Below are 19,982 nucleotides of genomic sequence, written 5' to 3'. Positions count from 1 at the left end.
TTAATTATTTCTTCATTTCATGTACTTAATTAATATTTTCATTAACTCTATGACAGATCCTGAAATAGAACGACGAGCTATTTAAACAGTGTGCTACAAAATTTTATTAAGGGTATGGGTTATTGCTAAGCCGGATCCTGAAGCCATATCTATATTCCAAGGAGCCGCTTTCCTGAAAGATCCTTGGTTTTTCTTTTTAAATAAATAACATTTACTTCAAAACATTAATTTTCGATTTCCTAAGAAAATAAATCGATAGAAATTTAGTTTATTCCTAAAATATTTACTTATATGCTATCTTAAAATGAAATGAATAATGATTGTAAATCATTAAATTGAATATATGCAAAAATATTAGATGAACACTGCGTTATAGTTAAAACAGTCGATAGATTTTATATCCTCTATTACGCTGCTTCAATAAATCACTTTGAATCATAGTTCAATGCAATAAACCTTGAATAGTCAGTGTTAACTCTTTTATCTGAAAAGCCTATATCAATAATCAAACTGAAATACCTAATTCGTGTATATAAATACACAATACTGTATGATTATTATGTATATGTATGGGTATGATTTGAATGTATTATATTTCACATTTTAAAGAATAAAAATTTAAGTATTTTTCCATTTTAAATTGAATTATTGAATCAATGAAATATTGTTCATATGTTATAAACATAACAATTAATTTTGTTTTCTCCTGAGATGTTAATCTACTAAAAATAAATTAGGGAATGACTGCTAATCGGCAATTCTTATTGCACATATTTCATTATTTCATATAGTTGTCCCATCTTCACTTTAAAAGATAACTAGTTGTAGGGTTGTATTTTATGTTTCGGGATAACATTTTATTGTCTAAAATAATTTCTCGGCTACCAAATATCTTTTTAGGAGCATTAATAATTTACTATAATTTTCTATTATTAATAAAATTATGACTCTTTTTCACCCACTTAATAATTCAATATATAATAATTTAGTTCAATATATTTACCTTCGGTAATGACTTTTCTTTTTGATCCATTGCTTTTTCGCTGAGGCCTGCTTTCGAGATCTGCAGTAGTCAGTGGGTGTCAAATCTGCGATATATGATATATTATGTAATATCTTTATGAATTGGGTCATTTTGCAACTTATTATTTTCCAGATATTTACGGCAACATTATCATAAAATACGCATTGCTGTTTGGAAGTTAGGACTGGTAGTTTAGACTTATTAGGAGTTGATGCTTTGTAAGTTATAAAAAGGGAAAAGGGTTTGAACACAAAAATATTAGTTTAATATAAAACCGTTTTATTTAAAGAAATAAGGGGAGAGTTTCTGAACGGCGATACAAAACGGTACTGAGAAATTTTAATTGTTAGAAAACAGAAACAATCCATTTCATTCGTTCACCATTCAAATTTTAGAGAGATTCTTAAAACAGTTAGCAGTACAAGTCCGTATGCGTGTGTGTATAAACCCGGAAATTATAGGAAGATAATTACTTTGTAGTTGCAATTTGAAACAATGCATTTTGCGTTGTTTTTTTGCAAATTGCAAGACAAACAAAACAATTTTAAGACGCATTTCTATTGTGCTACTGATAGTTAATACAATCAGTAGCATAGAAACTTTAATTTATTAATAATCATGAGAGATAAACGGAAATTTTTTATAATTTTTTAAAATGTTTAAAGATGAAGACATTAGTTTTTGTATGAATATTTTGTTTTAATTGTATAAATAATTAAACTTAATGTTTCGTACCTACTCTACTATTACTGTAATTAATATAGTATAGTGTGTAATTATCTAAGCTATTAAAATTCTAATACACGCACTACACTCTTGAAGGTGATGGTGATTATGTCACTGCTTGTAGTGATGGTGGTAAGGTAAAACGCCCAAAACTAAACAATAAAAATATATGTTGCTATTTTAAATCTTTAATTTATTTACTAAGAATATATAAACGATATCTTGAATATTAACGGTTTTGTATATACATTACATTACAGCCAATGAGCACTAATGCGAATTTCACATTATCGAAATATATATGTCAACGAACATGATTTATGTGAGTGAATAATAAACATTTATTATATAGATTATAGTTAAAATAAATTAAACACTTACCTAAAGAGCGATAATTAGAAGAAATATAGTCTGTAATAAGATTGTTTAATAGGATAGATGAAAGTGATGGGGTAGTATGGTATTATGTCATGGTTCATTGCTTGGAATAATGTTACGTTTGGTACCAAATATATGGCTAAAATTATTCCATTATCGCTCTTCAGTGGCTATTTTGAAGAATAACTAACAGTAACAACGCTTTTCTCAAAATTATATGTTGTATTAGATAATATTTTAGCTACAAATTTAATAGATATATATCTCAAAATGTTAAATGGAACAGTGGATTAATTCATTACTACGAACGTTTTTAACTTCTTCTTAATTGATGAGAAAATGTCATAGTCATGATAGATAGCATTTTGGATAAGATATATTCTACTAATTGATTGGTTTGATATAGTCTCAAAGGTAAAAATATGTCACACCGCATTTACGCAAATTTGTGCCACAAACAGTAAGCATTTTACAGTAGCGATCAATTGAATTAAATTATATATGATAACATTCAAATAACGACATTTCTAAAACAGCTTCAGTTATGGCCTCTTCGTCGACAACAGAGGCGCCAGTAACAGAGGCAACTTTACCAATTCAACGATTCATTGACTTTGCCCACCCATAGGAACTTCCTCTTATCTCTAAAAGTTTGAAAGCATGTTGCTTAAGTGTTTTGGAGATAAAAAAAACTACGTAACACGGAAAGTTTTTTTATATATATGCTACATTATTTTTTTTTAACAACTATTTATTTGTTATAACGAATCTAAGTAATAATTATGTGTTATATGTTATCAGCAACATGTTATATGTACATTTTAAATGGATTTTGAATTATTTTAATTGAAATATTGTAAATAGTATAATGTCCAGTATTTCAACTAAATTTGAATATTCAATATAGTTTTTTAGAAATACTCTGTCATCTCATGGAGATTTAGAAATAATTCAAGATATCTTGAAACAAAATTAAGTTTACTTATGGCAATGCTTTTTACTTCGTTCGATTAAAAATGTTTGCTAAAATTGAGCTTACTTTTGTTTCTGATTTTTGTAATTTATAGCCAAGAAGGTAGCGGAAATGGAGCTATATTAGCTTCAAATAGCATATTGAGAATGCATCTTGTGTCTTTGGGTAAGCTAGTGATCGCTGTTAGTACAACTAAATACAAATTAGTGCCAGTTACCACAAGCCCACCTTAGTATTCATATATAATATACCATTTTACATAAAATGTTATTTAAATCATTCGTTTTCAGGTTCATATCAATTCAAATTCAAAGATCTTTCATTGCATTATTCAGAGATTACGTCATCAATTAGTTATATTCACTGTAGCAGTTTTTGGTAACAAACATTTGTAACATTTTAGTTATTCAACAACTCTCTTGTTTTCCACTAACATAATAACAATTTATGACGCTAGCAGGTGTACAATTTGTTACACGTTCGAATATAATACATACTTTTTCTTTTCAGGAAGCCCATATTCTTGTACTGTTAATAGTGACCAATTAATTAATTAATAGAAATTAGATATGTTAATCTAATTTCAGTTGATCCAGTTTCTTTTCAACATATTACTTAATATATATATTTTCTGTCTTATATTAGCATTTGTTTCATACAAGGGCATAATTTTCTGGTGAATTTTACTTTTAAAAGTAGTAAAAGTCTTTAATAAATGAATTTTGTAATTTTAGTGAAGCTTCAAATATGCACTTAATTGGTAAAAGCAAAAATTAAAAATGGTACTTTACTTTGCGTACTTGTTGAATGCTTTCGAATATAAACATTTAAATCTATTAAAAGATTAAATCTATAAACTATTCAACTTAATTAACTTCAAAGGATATTGTAATAAATTTAATTGAATGTGAAAGTGATGATAATAAAATTATTCATAGTATCTAAAAAAATCAGACAAGCACTTCAACGTTTTAGCTATATTAATGATTGATTAGTATTTACTTTATTTCAGTCTATTAATTAGTTTGTAAATTAGTGGACAGCTGGTGTTATTCCCGCCGTTTCTTTTATTTCGGCCTTGACGTATCCTAGACTGATGAATTCTGTGTGATTGTAATGAGTAATGTAATAGAATGATTTATAGGATTGTCACCAAGGAATTCCTCGCTGATTATGTAACATAAGCACTCGTAGTTAATCGAAGAAATCTGTTTAGCCAGGAATGAATTATTAATATTTTTGATGTTTTACTGTATCCTCATATGTGTTTCTTGTAAGTCCAAATAGGCCTTATAGTTTTTGTTGTGTACTTATATACCAATTTTTTAGACATTAGGGTCATTTGGGTGTATCTTCCAAGTAAAACGTATAGTTTATTGATTCTAAATCTGATCAGCTTTTCTTTTTGTCTAATGTGATGTGAATTATAATTCCAATAAGTTCAATTGTGAGTAAACAAGGAGCTTAAAGGCACAAAACTAGACGCAAAAGGGCCCCAATGGCAGTTCCATTCATTAGCTATAGAAGAATTTTGCCAAAATATGTGGGATAAGACGTATGTGTATAAAAACATTGAATTACTTCGTTGCAGATACAATACGGGGTTCCAACGATGACAAGCAGTGTTTAATTTTCCAAGTGCTACCGGATTACTATACTGAATTTAGTGCTGAACACAGTACATTCAGATCTATATTAACATATTCAGGTCAAGCGATTAACATTAATTACTGTGATTTTATCAACAAAAATGGTGTTCTGTGTTTTCTACTATAGAAAGTTTATATTTTGACGAACTAATATCGTTGGCCTTGATGGCATATATGGGATATCATTTTTTTATGTTGTAAAATTGTATGACAAAACAAAATTAATTATTTCTTCATTTCATGTACTTAATTAATGTTTTCATTAACTCTATGACATGTTCTGAAATAGAACGACGAGCTATTTAAACAGTGTTCTACAAAATTGTGTTAAGGGTATAGGTTATTGCTAAGCCGGATCCTGAAGCCGTATCTATATTCCAAGGAGCCGCTTTCCTGAAAGATCCTTGGTTTTTCTTTTTAAATAAATAACATTTACTTCAAAACATTTATTTTCGATTTCCTAAGAAAAAAATCAATAGAAATTTAGTTTATTCCTAAAATATTTACTTATATGCTATCTTAAAATGAAAAGAATAATGATTGTAAATCACTAAATTGAATATATGCAAAAATATTAGATGAACACTGCGTTATAGTTGAAAGAGTCCCACTTTGAATCATAGTTCAATGCAAAAAACCTTGAATAGTCAGTGTTAGCTCTTTTATCTGAAAAAATAAGATGAAAATTAGTTATTATATGATGCGATATTTTGTAGTAACATATGATAGTATTTCTTATTAAGTTAAAATTGAATATACTCACATTTACATGTTCAGGCGTGGATAAGACATATATAACGGCATCAGCAATATCTTTAGTCTCCAGTCCTGGTCGGTCCACCTGGAAATCTTTAATTTCAGTAAGAGAGGCATTGGTGAAGAAATCGCTCTTAACATATCCAGGGCTCAGGCTCTATAAATACATTACATGCATAATGATAAGCCATTTTCATAATATTATAACTAAATACCGTCATTTTTATCGGCAATTTACTTCTGTTAATTTCAAGTCTGAGGCATTCGCTCAATGCGGTGATAGCATATTTGGTGGCGGGATAAACAGAAAGACCTGGTATATCAAAAATCATATGTCCTGTTATGCTGTTGATGTTTACGATGTGGCCTTTGATATTAGATTGGATCATACTATTAATTGCTTCTCTGGTACATACCGTCACTCCGAATAAATTTGTATCTGAAAATTCATAAGTTAATATATGTTATCATTATTTGTAACTACTAACTACAATATCGAGACTGTATTTAAGATGTTAATATTGTGTTTTTAAAATATATTATTGGTTTTAGTTGCTTATGCGGTTTCTTTTGGGTAGCATCTGGGGACAGTAATACATAATCACTACATAGTATAAAACAAAGTCGCCTTTTCTGTCCCTATATCCCTATATGCGCTTAAATCTTTAAAGGCAACATTGCTAATTTTAGAGGTTTCTAACGTGATGTCGTAAATTAACCTATTTTTTTAGGCTTATTTAACAATTAGCAAAAACGCTGCCTAACCCTAAGAGTTAGATCAAATTAATGTACTACAGTATTGTACACCATAAAAAGGTCTACAAAAAAGTCCCCGATGGTATATGTTTATCTTTTAGGGATAGCCCACATTAACCATTTTTATTGTTTATTTTTTACGTGAGAAAATGGCTTATTTACGAAGCTATTTTAAGCAATACGGCATTAATCCTTATCGAATTAAGTACCTTAAATACAGTGTGCAATTAATATAGATCAATATGGTTCCTTACAGCATGTAAATTAAACAAATATTTTCGGAGATATTATAAATTTAAAATTTGCGTTTAAAAATGTGTAATGTAATAAAAATTGTATGAATTTAGATATTCCAAAGATAGCAGGAAATCTTCATAGTAAGTATAGGGGAAGAGGAATTGTTTTACTCCAAATTTAATGCGTGCAGGCCAAGGGCAGTAATGAATGAACCAAAAATACTGGATCGATTTTAATCATGTTTTCATTGAGTGACATAGGCATATATATTTTATGCCCGTGCAAAGTCGGAGCGGGCCGCTATGTTTTTATATACAACGTTCATATTTTTTCTGTAGTGTATTTAATTTAGTATCAGCATTGCACCCGTGCGAAGACGGGGCGGGTCGCTAGTGTAATATAAAGGGTAAAATTTTTTTTTATATAAGAATATAAACAATAAATTAGCCTAAACAAAAGTTTGATATAGTTATTATTCTCTGTCGCTCGGGTTAACTTAAATGCTCTTTTATAGTGACTTCTGTCATGGATGAATATGGAACATGCATTTCACATGCTTTTAGTCGGCTATTTATTAATTTTACTTTGTCTGTACCTACATATCAGGTGCTTTTTTCATGTATGTATACTGCTTATATTTTCACTTCAAAAAGGAAAATCTTTTGGCAACAATATGTTTTTCAATTTCTTTAACTGACATCGCTAGACATATGCAATGACATGTTTCATTCAACTTTAGTAACTTGTAATACATAGTAAATCAGCTTGCAATGCAAAATTCGGCCATGAATATTCATCTTAAACCAATTCGTGTGCTACCCATTTTTACAAGTTTTAGAGTCTGTTTCATCGCATATAAACGCGTGGAAACCGTTGACCAATCAGTTCTCAGCTGTTTCAAAGTTCCTTGGGAGCTTGTTGAGTTTGATTTCCGCACAAAGAGTCTTACAATGTATTGTCTTGAACTTTTTAGGTTCTCCTGAACCTTCCTTGTCGCTGAAATCAAAATCCCTGCAAATCAGTGCAACCAAAACCGATAATTAGGATTTGTATGAGTGATATAAGCTCCTAAAAGTGTTGGATGAGCTTCATCACTACAATTTTTTAAATCAAAAAAGCTAGATTAAGGGATATTCTAAAATAAATTTTGATTATATATCGTAACACTAGACAATCAACCACGCGGACGGGGACAATATAGGCACAAAAATGCTTCCAAAGCAATAGGTAGGGCTTTTAAGATATCCCATCTTCAACAACTTCCTCAAATTGACCAATAAGAAGAATGCTATTAATTAAAAGTCATATTCCTAGGACAAAAGCTCTATCATTTCGATATTAGAGATACGAGTTCTAAAGGTGTGTTTACGATTAATCTTTGAGTGTATTGTACAACACTTTCCGACCTGTATAGGAAGGAAGAAGCATGTATAAAGAGTTCTCAAACATCTAAAGGAGATAGACGAAACGTCTCAGAAGTTAGACCTGATAGAGGACTCCTTATGGCGCCTATAACCATAAATATCAAGAAGACCTGAAATTGTGGACTATTCGGAAATTTCGAGTCCGAAACGTACATGTTTTATCAGTGTGAGAAGTTCCTAGCTAAAAGAGTGTTTCCCACCCCGATATTGTCTTCAAATCGGGATATAGAAAAGGGTTTCTTGGACCATCCTTGTTCATCACCACCAAGAACCCGAGGGAGGATCTTCAGCGATAAAACACTGACTATAGACAACGAAAGGACAGAATATACATCGACAATAAAAGAGCTGAAATGACGAGAAGAACGTATTTGACTGATTGGAAAAGGGATTAAATTAATTGAAGAAGTATTGAGTTGATTTGAGTGAAGAAAGTATTGAGTTTATTTGATTGAGGAAACACTGAAATAAGATTTGTTAAACGTATTAAGTATTGAAGACAACATTGAACAAATAGTTAGAAGAGTTGAGAGCAGTATGGTTAGGAGAATTGACGAGAGTAAAGTTAACCCCAATCAAGGGCAACCAGCAGAATTACTGTCTATAATAGCCACGCCCAGACCATTCCTCAGTAAGTACATTCGATCTGAATCACAATTCTTTTCCCACAACGTATTGTTTAATATATTTACCGTTAATAAATGTAGCGTTTAATATATTATATATATATATATATATATATATATATATATATATATATATATATATTATTATTATTATTATTAATTAAACAATTCGTCTTTGGGTATTAATTTGCTCGAAGAACAGAGAAAAATTGGAATGGACAATGTTGAATAGATTAGCGGACCTGAAAATAAAATGAAAGATAATCCAAAATGCCAACGTACTAAAAGACTCAAAGTAGACAAAGTAGAGATAAAGACTAAAGTAGAGTTTTCTGTGGTATATGGTGACATATCGGACTTCAAAAGGTCATTGGATCTAACTTGCTCTTACTATGGTGGGACCAGAAAAGTATAGTTTAAAGGCGAAGTGAAAGCGTTAGTGTAGCTGTCTACCGACATCAAATGAACAAATTGAGCGACATATTGACTTAAAAATACCTTTAATAACGAGTGGTATAAACAAGGGGGCAGGAGGAAGACTCTTGCATGATAAATCTCGGATAAACGTTCCAAGAGTTTTGAAGGATACACTTTTACAGCTCGTGAAACACACCATCTTCCAATTATCAATTATTTATATCTGCTAGAAATGCTAAAGAAGTGAAACAACAATATTCTTTTGAACAAAATTTGTGAAAGAATGGTAAAATATGATGGGACATATTTTGATTAATATATATTTTACCAATTTTTCTCAATGCATGTATTTTTAAAATGGAAAAAAATTATTAGAATATATGAAGCACGTAATAATTATATCGATTGTGAAGTTCTATATATAATTTTAGATGCGAAGCTGCATGACCACATTGTATTGCACAAAATGTTGTTGAAAAACTAATATGTAGTTCTATCTGATAAGTTAAAAATCTAAATATTCCTTTTAAAATTGTCTTAAGTGATCGGTTGTTATAAGTGGTAATTCTTAGTTAAGTTTTCCACATGATGTTGCAAAAATATATTATCAATGTTCTATTAATCCAATATTCTATAATGTTACACAATAATACCGTTTTTATCAAAAATAAACAACCAGTATCAAAGCACTAATCTAGGTTATTTAAAATTCCACCGAATTAACAAGTGGTTACAGTAGAAATACTAACCTATATATAAACAGAATGTAGTAGGTGTGAGTCAATATTTGATTTGGTTGTCTCGATATTCATCAGGATGTTTCAAGTATGTTTATTATTTTACCTATTATTTGCTTCCACTTGCTAATATCACCTCCAATCAGTTCAGTTTGTAATGCTAATCCTGCGTTGTTAATTAAAATGTGGATTGGTCCAAGGGTGTCCGTTATTTTTTTGAAGGTGGCCAATATTTCCTGGTCCTTTGTTAAGTCGCACTTAAACGCGTGTAACTTTCCTCTCTCGTTTTTAAGGGTCTCTGCGTGCTCTTCAACATAATGTACTCGTCTAGCGATACCAGCAACCTAAAATAGACATCATAAATTATGGCAGTGAAGTCATTTTAAAGGATATTTATATACTCAAGAAGGTTTTATTTAGTTTTAATTTCCGAAAATTAAGTCGATTTTGATGCGGTATAAATCAACAATGTTTGCAAATTAGGAAGGCGTATGTTTCCACGAAGTGGTTATTGCTTTAAACTTCTAATTTTTCGTTTTTTTGTTTTTTTCGTCTTTGATTTTCGTAATTATCTTCAGTGTTCATTTTATCATAAGAAAGAAAAATTTACTTTTCAAAATTAATAATTTGTTTATTCGTAATACACTATAAGCCGAGGTGAGAACTTTTGATATGTATAACAGGTCATTTGAAAAGTCCCCGGCCTACCATAGTAAAACATATTTTTTCACACCCACACTCCAAATTCTCGATACCATTTTTATAGTACGATTTGTCGTTTGCTTCAAAATAGGCCTCAGTTTCGTCGATCGCCTTTTCATTCGACGAAAACTTGAGCGAGCATTCTCTTGAGATCTGAGAACGGGAAACGGTCGCTGCGGGTCAGATCTGGGGAATACGGAGGATAAGGAAGCTATTCGAAGCCCAATTCATGGGTTTTAGACATGGTGCATTGCCTTGGTGAAGCAGCACTTCCTTTTTCTTCAAATGCGGCCGTTTTTCACCGATTTCGTCCTTCAAACGGTCCAATAACGCTATGTAATAGTCGCTGTTGCAGGTCCTTTCCTTTTCAAGGTAGTCAATGATAATTGTTCCATGGGTATCCCAAAATACAGACGCCATAACCTTCTCAGCCTGAGAGACTGAGACTGTTACGTTTTCGCACGCTTTGGAGCGGGTTCATCGTGTGCAGTCCACTCGGATGACTGTCGATTGGACTTCGGAGTGAAGTAATGGAGCCATGTTTCGTCCATTGTCACATATCGACACAAAATCTAAGGCTTACTAGAACTTGATCATCTTCAAACACTGCTCCGAATCATCAACTCGTCGTTATTTTTGGTCAAAAGTGAGCTCGCGCGGAACTCACTTTACACACAGCTTTCTCATATCCAAATATTCGTGAATGATATGATATACAGGTTCAGTTAATATCTTTAGAGCATCTGCTATTTTATTCAGTTTCAATTTATGGTCATTTAAAATCATTTTGTGGATTTTTAAAATGTTTTCGTCGGTAACAACCTCTTTTGGGTGTAAAAACTTATGGATTTAATTTTAGTATCGCCATATATGTGTCAGACAGCGGACTTTTCAATTAACCTGTTCTAATATTATAGTACTGTTGATTTGAGTTATCAAAACCCAGAAAAGTTTCATAAATGATTAATAAGCGCGCCATTCAGTTTTTCGTGCATACATCTTATACAAGTTCATCAGCAATAGGTAAATCGATTTAACTCAACTCAGAAGGAAACAAAGACGAATGTAATGGGTATTATCAGTTATGACATTATTTAAAACTTTAAAATTGCATTCATACTCTTTTCTGTTAACAAGTTTTACAAACCTTATATATTATGTTACGTTATAATTACTTTATCGGATATATTTTTCAAGATATAAGTAGACACTGTTATTAAGCTCTTTAAAGATTTGTTATGACATATTATAAGTAGATTATTAAATAAGTCTCTTAGGTGTCACCTAACTTAAAAAATATATAATGCTGATATCAAAATGCCCAAGACTTGATGGTTATACTGTTAACATATGTCTAATCTTGGGATATTATTAATTTGTTTATTATAATTCATTATTTATCGTCTAAATATCGGCTTTTTATTTATTATAAAAATTTTAAAGCAAAACAGTGAGAAAAATAATTTTCTTTACTTACTATAACACCGTTTTTTACTAAAGCTTCAGCTATCGCCTTTCCGATGCCAACAGAGGCGCCAGTAACAACAGCAACTTTACCAATCCAACGGTCCATTGACATTTTCAGCTATCGAAACTTTCTGTTATCTCTGAAAGTTAAAAAATATGTTACACAGACGATTTAGAAATAGGAAAATGTTTTCGTTGTAAATAGATATTTTGTTGAAACGATATAAACCCAATGAGGTAATTTTCATATCAAAAATGTAATGTTTTTACGTCAACTGTTTTTAAATATATATATAAAGTTTTGCTCAAAGAACAAAGGGTTTTTTAGGCACGGCATCCATAAATTTCCTGAAGGATAGGCAAGATGCATAGCATCAAATGGTTAAATTAATTAATCAGTTCTCTTGAATTGTTTTTTCGACAAAAGCGGTAATGACTTTACGGTGCACCTGGTAACTCTTCTCTAGGTATGTATGTATGTTTCATAACATATATTACTTGTTATCACAACCAAAATAATAATTGTTGTATTTCAATATTTTGTATATTGATAAGCTTCAATATACAAAGCCTTTAATTATATGTATGTTAGAGACATCATAAGAATTGCGATAATTTATGAAATTATGGTTATTTTAGTGACACAATGTAATTATCTAGCAACAAGTCGGAAAATATACGACTACATGATTATCTAAAAGGCGATTTTTTCAAAACATTTGGCTTGTATTTATGTAAAAATGGTATTTGTGATGTCACATTTGCACCAACCTTCAGTACTATTCTGCTGGCTCCATAATTTAAGTGTTAAATAATATATATGGATTTATTAATCTCTCTTAAACTCCTGTTAAGTTCAGCAATTAGACACCCTAATATACAAGCATAATAAGTTCTTTGTCAACTTTATTAAAGCTAAACTTTATTATATGTGCTCTATCGTCCTCATTACATCATTCATTTCCTCTTATTAGTTTTATTAGTTATTAGATATTAGTTGCTGATTTTTTTTTACAAAATTATCATACAGAGATCCCTTTGATATATTTGTTAGGACATTCTGCATAAGGAGATCAATGTAGAAACAGTCTATAACATTATAAAGGACTATATCGAAAGACATGAACATATGCTCCGTCAGCATATAAATGTTGAGACTCTCCAGCTCCTAGATGAAAATGACTTAGTCAGAAGATTAAAGATAGTAAACCCATTTGATCTAGTTCAGTGAAGTTTTAAGTAAAACTCTATGCAGATTAAAAAGAGTGACATGATGAGATGTTAAGCCAAAAGCGTCTATAGTTGAATAAATACTTTATAATATTATAACCTTAGCAAATAATAATAAAAACATTAAAGATAAGCAAATGAACGATAATGTTGCAAGCTGTAAGGGCATCAAAAGATATGAAGTTTATTCATTTCGTAATGTATATTCATATTAGTCCATTTATAGTCTAGCTTTATGCTAGTTTATGAGAATGTATAAGTGTGACCACAAAGTAGAAAGATGTAAATGAACCAAGTTATCAACAACAAATATTCTATTAATCTCATGAACTGAAATAATAAGAAGTACATCTCAAGAAGCCGGAAGAACGATGGCTTGAATTCAAGTTTCAAGTAAAACTCAATACAGATTAAAAAGAGTGACATAGATGTTAAGCCAATAGTGTCTATCGTTGAATAAATACTTGATAATATTATAACCTTAGCATAAAAATTAAAATAAAAACATTAAAGATAAGCAAATGAACGATAATATTGCAAGCTGTAAGGGCATCAAAAAATGTGAAATATATTCATTTCGTAATGTATATCCATATTAGTCCGTTTATAGTCCAGCTTTATGCTAGTTTATGAGGATGTATAAGTGCGATCACCAAGTAGAAAGATCCAAGTTATCAACAACAAATATTCTGTTAATCTCATGAACTAAAATAATAAGAAGTACATCTCAAGAATCCGGAAGACCGATGGCTTGAATTCAAGTTTTAAGTAAAACTCAATACAGATTAAAAAGAGTGACATAGATGTTAAGCCAATAGTGTCTATCGTTGAATAAATACTTGATAATATTATAACCTTAGCATAAAAAATTAAAATAAAAACATTAAAGATAAGCAAATGAACGATAATATTGCAAGCTGTAAGGGCATCAAAAAATGTGAAATATATTCATTTCGTAATGTATATCCATATTAGTCCGTTTATAGTCCAGCTTTATGCTAGTTTATGAGGATGTATAAGTGCGATCACCAAGTAGAAAGATCCAAGTTATCAACAACAAATATTCTGTTAATCTCATGAACTAAAATAATAAGAAGTACATCTCAAGAATCCGGAAGACCGATGGCTTGAATTCAAGTTTTAAGTAAAACTCAATACAGATTAAAAAGAGTGACATAGATGTTAAGCCAATAGTGTCTATCGTTCAATAAATACTTAATAATATTATAACCTTAGCATAAAAAATTAAAATAAAAACATTAAAGATAAGCAAATGAACGATAATATTGCAAGCTGTAAGGGCATCAAAAAATGTGAAATATATTCATTTCGTAATGTATATCCATATTAGTCCGTTTATAGTCCAGCTTCATGCTAGTTTATGAGGATGTATAAGTGCGATCACAAAGTAGAAAAATCCAAGTTATCAACAACAAATATTCTGTTAATCTCATGAACTAAAATAATAAGAAGTACATCTCAAGAATCCGGAAGACCGATGGCTTGAATTCAAGTTTTAAGTAAAACTCAATACAGATTAAAAAGAGTGACATAGATGTTAAGCCAATAGTGTCTATCGTTCAATAAATACTTAATAATATTATAACCTTAGCATAAAAAATTAAAATAAAAACATTAAAGATAAGCAAATGAACGATAATATTGCAAGCTGTAAGGGCATCAAAAAATGTGAAATATATTCATTTCGTAATGTATATCCATATTAGTCCGTTTATAGTCCAGCTTTATGCTAGTTTATGAGGATGTATAAGTGCGATCACCAAGTAGAAAGATCCAAGTTATCAACAACAAATATTCTGTTAATCTCATGAACTAAAATAATAAGAAGTACATCTCAAGAATCCGGAAGACCGATGGCTTGAATTCAAGTTTTAAGTAAAACTCAATACAGATTAAAAAGAGTGACATAGATGTTAAGCCAATAGTGTCTATCGTTCAATAAATACTTAATAATATTATAACCTTAGCATAAAAAATTAAAATAAAAACATTAAAGATAAGCAAATGAACGATAATATTGCAAGCTGTAAGGGCATCAAAAAATGTGAAATATATTCATTTCGTAATGTATATCCATATTAGTCCGTTTATAGTCCAGCTTTATGCTAGTTTATGAGGATGTATAAGTGCGATCACCAAGTAGAAAGATCCAAGTTATCAACAACAAATATTCTGTTAATCTCATGAACTAAAATAATAAGAAGTACATCTCAAGAATCCGGAAGACCGATGGCTTGAATTCAAGTTTTAAGTAAAACTCAATACAGATTAAAAAGAGTGACATAGATGTTAAGCCAATAGTGTCTATCGTTCAATAAATACTTAATAATATTATAACCTTAGCATAAAAAATTAAAATAAAAACATTAAAGATAAGCAAATGAACGATAATATTGCAAGCTGTAAGGGCATCAAAAAATGTGAAATATATTCATTTCGTAATGTATATCCATATTAGTCCGTTTATAGTCCAGCTTTATGCTAGTTTATGAGGATGTATAAGTGCGATCACCAAGTAGAAAGATCCAAGTTATCAACAACAAATATTCTGTTAATCTCATGAACTAAAATAATAAGAAGTACATCTCAAGAATCCGGAAGACCGATGGCTTGAATTCAAGTTTTAAGTAAAACTCAATACAGATTAAAAAGAGTGACATAGATGTTAAGCCAATAGTGTCTATCGTTCAATAAATACTTAATAATATTATAACCTTAGCATAAAAAATTAAAATAAAAACATTAAAGATAAGCAAATGAACGATAATATTGCAAGCTGTAAGGGCATCAAAAAATGTGAAATATATTCATTTCGTAATGTATATCCATATTAGTCCGTTTATAGTCCAGCTTCATGCTAGTTTATGAGGATGTATAAGTGCGATCACAAAGTAGAAAAATCCAAGTTATCAACAACAAATGTCCTATTAATCTCATGAACTAATATAATAAAAAGTACAACTCAAGAAGCCGGAAGAAAGATGGTCTGAATTCAAGTTTTAAGTAAATCTCAATACAGATTAAAAAGAGTGACATAGATGTTAAGCCAATAGTGTCTATCGTTGAATAAATACTTGATAATATTATAACCTTAGCATAAAAAATTTCAATAAAAACATTAAAGATAAGCAAATGAACGATAATATTGCAAGCTGTAAGGACATCAAAAGATGTGAAATTTATTCATTTCGTAATGTTTATCCATATTAGTTCGTTTATAGTCCAGCTTTATGCTAGTTTATGAGGATGTATATAAGTGTGACCACACAGTAGAAATATGCAAAAGAACCAAGTTATCAACAATAAATATTCTATTAATCTCATGAACTAAAATAATAAAAAGTACATCTCAAGATGCCGGAAGAATGATGGCTTGAACTCTAAAGCAATAAATCGAATTAGACAATTGTTTCAAGGCATCAATACACAATTTTATTGTGAGCTTCTCACCACTCTCACTCTCACTCACCACAGTTAAAGTAGTATGATTCATTGAGAATAAAATATCCCATATCTAAAAATACATGTTGAAAAAACAAAAGACTTATTAATGTATATATGCAAATATTTTGAAAATTAATTTTAAGCCATCTATTTATAACTCACTTGTTTTTATACTAATGTTAATTGAGTTTGAAATGTTTATTGCATAATTACTTAACTTAAATGAATTATTTAATAAAATAAAATTTTGGGAGCAATAACTATCCTGCTAGTATAACTTTATTCAATTCATACTCGAAATCCGATAATCTTTTTGCTTCGATTAGTTCTTTGAAAATCCGTATACCAATATTTGATGGAGTAAATAACGTTTCATTCGTTTTCCTAATACAACAGTGTCTGCTGTGTAATCAGTCTATTCCCCTTTACTCGTCCCTAAGTTCATCATATTTGGGTTGTTGTTTATAGACGTTGTCATGTAAATTACGTACCGTTAAATACACGAAGTACAACAAAGACTTCAAATTAAATTTAGATGTGCTATGTTTAGTTTCTCTATGCGAAATTCTCTTTCGAGCTACAAACTCTCTATTTGTAAGTAAATTATATTATAAAATTCGTAATATCTATATGTAAATAACAGCTTCAAAAGACTTCTTCATATAAGCATAACAGATTCAAAGTAACGCAAAAAGATTGTCAACTTGAACAAGAAGAAGAAAGTAAATAACCAATATCTTCTACTCGATTTGCTGCCTCATGCACTTGAAATCATAAAGAAATTTAAATTTTATTATAGACCGATGTTTGGTTTCATTTTCAGGGTTATATTTTTGACATTGGCTGAACATTTTTTCGGATTGGCTTTATTTACTTCAATATTGCACAATTGAGACTCTGACGCTAGACAAAGTCACGCGACCAAGTAGAACGACCAAGGATGGTAATAATAGAGGAATATAAAACTTCTTGTTTTCTGAAAAGATCACTAGTAACACTTTTTCAAAGAATGCGTATTTTACCGCGCTTGAGAGCGCATCTAAAGGTCTACAGAACATCGCAGACATAAATGTAACCTCATTTGTTCACTTTACATTGTGTAGAGAGAAAATTATAGCGACAGTATTACATATTCAAACATAAATATTTAGTTAAAAGGAAAGCAATTGTGCATAACTAATCAAATTGAAGTATGTGATTGAAGTACAAAAATCAGATTTGGTCTCCTGTAGTCTACAATAATTGAGAGAGATCAGCTGGGAAGTTTTTACGTATGCACCGTATCGCCTGCATTTAACCCCGTCAAAATGCTATATTTTCAAGTGAAATACGAGTAGACATACAACAATGTAATAACATCTATAATACATTTTGAAAACCTGACATATCAGTCCTGATCTGTCTAACAAACGCTTCACCTCTATAAAAATATGAAAGAATAGGTCGATTAAAGAAAGTCCTCTGCCTAACACATAAGTACCGCTACTACAATTAAATCCATATGTTTTTTACTTAGCCCTAACCCGCAAAAGAGCTAAGTTTAGACGTGGTGAAATGAGCGCCGAAGACGGTGAACGCAGTGGGCGCCCAAAAGAGGTTGTTACCGACGAAAACATTTTAAAAACCCACAAATTGATTTTGAATAACCCTAAATTGAAATTGAATGAAGTAGTAGACACTCTAGAGATATCAAATGAATGCGTACATCATAGCATTTCGGTATAAGAAAGCTCTGTGCAATGTGGTTGCCGCGCGAGCTCACTTTTGACCAAAAACAACGACGAGTTGATGATTCGGAGCAGTGTTTGAGGATGATAAAGCGTAATAAACCCATATTTTTGCGTCGATAAGTGACAATGGATGACACATGGCTCCATTACTTCACTCCGAAGTCCAATCGACAGTCATCCGATTGGACTGCACACGATGAACCTGCTCCAAAGCGTGGGAAAACGCAACAGTAGGCTGGCAAGCTTATGCCGTCTGTATTTTGGGATGCGCATGGAATAATTTTCATTCACTACCTTGAAAAAGAAAAGACCATCAATAACGACTATCACATAGCGTTATTGGACCTGGGAGGAAATGTTCGTCGAATGAATAGGTGATGGACGAAACTGAGGCCTATTTTGAAGCAAAGGACAAATCGTACTACAAAAATGGTATCGAAAAGTTTGAGGGTCGCTATTATCAGTGTATCATCCTTGAAGAGATTTATGTTGAATAAAAAAAAACTAATTTTACCTAAAAATGTGTTTTACTATGGCAGACCGGCGACATTTCAATGGCTTGTTACACTCTCCTTGCGAGATTGAAGTCGTAAATTGTTTAAAATATGGGTAGAATTAGGAGCAATCAATACTTTGAATAAACTTTTAAACTTAAGAAGAAATTCTTTAAAACTGATTTATAAATATTGAATATATTATACGACATGAGAATATCGTTTGAGAATAATATGGTGATTATTGAAATTTTTTATGACCTAAAAATATTTGAGATCATTTAAATTTTTCAAATATTTTTATGAAATTAGTTTTGTAATGAAGTGAAAAGAAGATCTAGTTCTAAATCCAATTTTTAAATAATTGTTTATTGGTATTGTTTTAATAAATTCTTTACGTACCGGAGAAAAAGAATCAGGTAATCTGCAGAAATGGTTTAATGTTATCGAAACACTAGACAAAATGATACTGGCTTGCGAAACTTAAAAAACCACTTTTTCAATACTTAAATTAATATTACGCCGGCTTGTTTAAGCCATGCGTAGTTAGACTATCACAAACACTTTAGATGTATCATGCGTTGCCTTGGCGGACATTCTCAAATATATCACCTATATCAATTACCTATAATAATGAACTAATTTGCTTGTGAGGAACGTACCTAAACTTTGCTATAAATATGTATTTATACATATTTAAATATTTGAATAACTATTTGGTTTTATTATTCGATATACTGATACCTTCATCCAAAACTGAATTCTAGTATGACTATGTATAAAATCCATATTGTCTTTTAGTCATTAAACGTGTTATTAATATTAGAAACCTATTACATATGAACCACTTTCCAATTACTCAATAGTACCATTTTAGATGGGAATATACCGATATTTTTATTCGTAAAATACTAAATATAATGTATGTAAAATATATCCTCTTCATTCGGCATTGATAAAGACTTTTATATTTTTAAATTTAATATGAATGGCTATTTGATATTCAAATGATTTCTCATCCCCCAGAACAAACAACACTACAATGTTATTGTTTTCATAGTAATATCCTGTATTCCAGTTATGGTATATTTTAAAATACCAACGTTTGCTGACATAAAATATGATTACGAGAGCTCTTGTTCACTTAAGTATTGTAGACAAATGTGATAATTAATGAAATTCGATATGTAG

General features: G+C 30.5%; 1 protein-coding gene across 1 annotated transcript; it reads right to left on the bottom strand.

The window, feature by feature from the left end:
- Nucleotides 1-210: 210 nt before the first annotated feature.
- Nucleotides 211-19,328, bottom strand: LOC143201073 (farnesol dehydrogenase). Its single transcript, XM_076411924.1, has 7 exons — nucleotides 19,194-19,328; nucleotides 11,883-12,012; nucleotides 9,810-10,047; nucleotides 5,722-5,945; nucleotides 5,514-5,663; nucleotides 5,389-5,416; nucleotides 211-456 (listed from the first exon to the last, which is right to left on the bottom strand). The coding sequence occupies exons 2-7, from the start codon at nucleotides 11,982-11,984 to the stop codon at nucleotides 443-445; spliced, it is 756 nt and encodes a 251-aa protein (XP_076268039.1). The 5' UTR covers nucleotides 11,985-12,012; nucleotides 19,194-19,328; the 3' UTR covers nucleotides 211-442.
- Nucleotides 19,329-19,982: the final 654 nt, after the last annotated feature.

Source organism: Rhynchophorus ferrugineus, unplaced genomic scaffold (genome assembly GCF_030347505.1).
Source record: "Rhynchophorus ferrugineus isolate W39M unplaced genomic scaffold, kcgeb_rfMv2 rfM8, whole genome shotgun sequence".
Lineage (NCBI taxonomy): Eukaryota > Metazoa > Arthropoda > Insecta > Coleoptera > Curculionidae > Rhynchophorus > Rhynchophorus ferrugineus.
The sequence above is the reverse complement of the archived record's forward strand: the minus strand, read 5'-3'. Positions and strand labels throughout refer to the sequence as shown.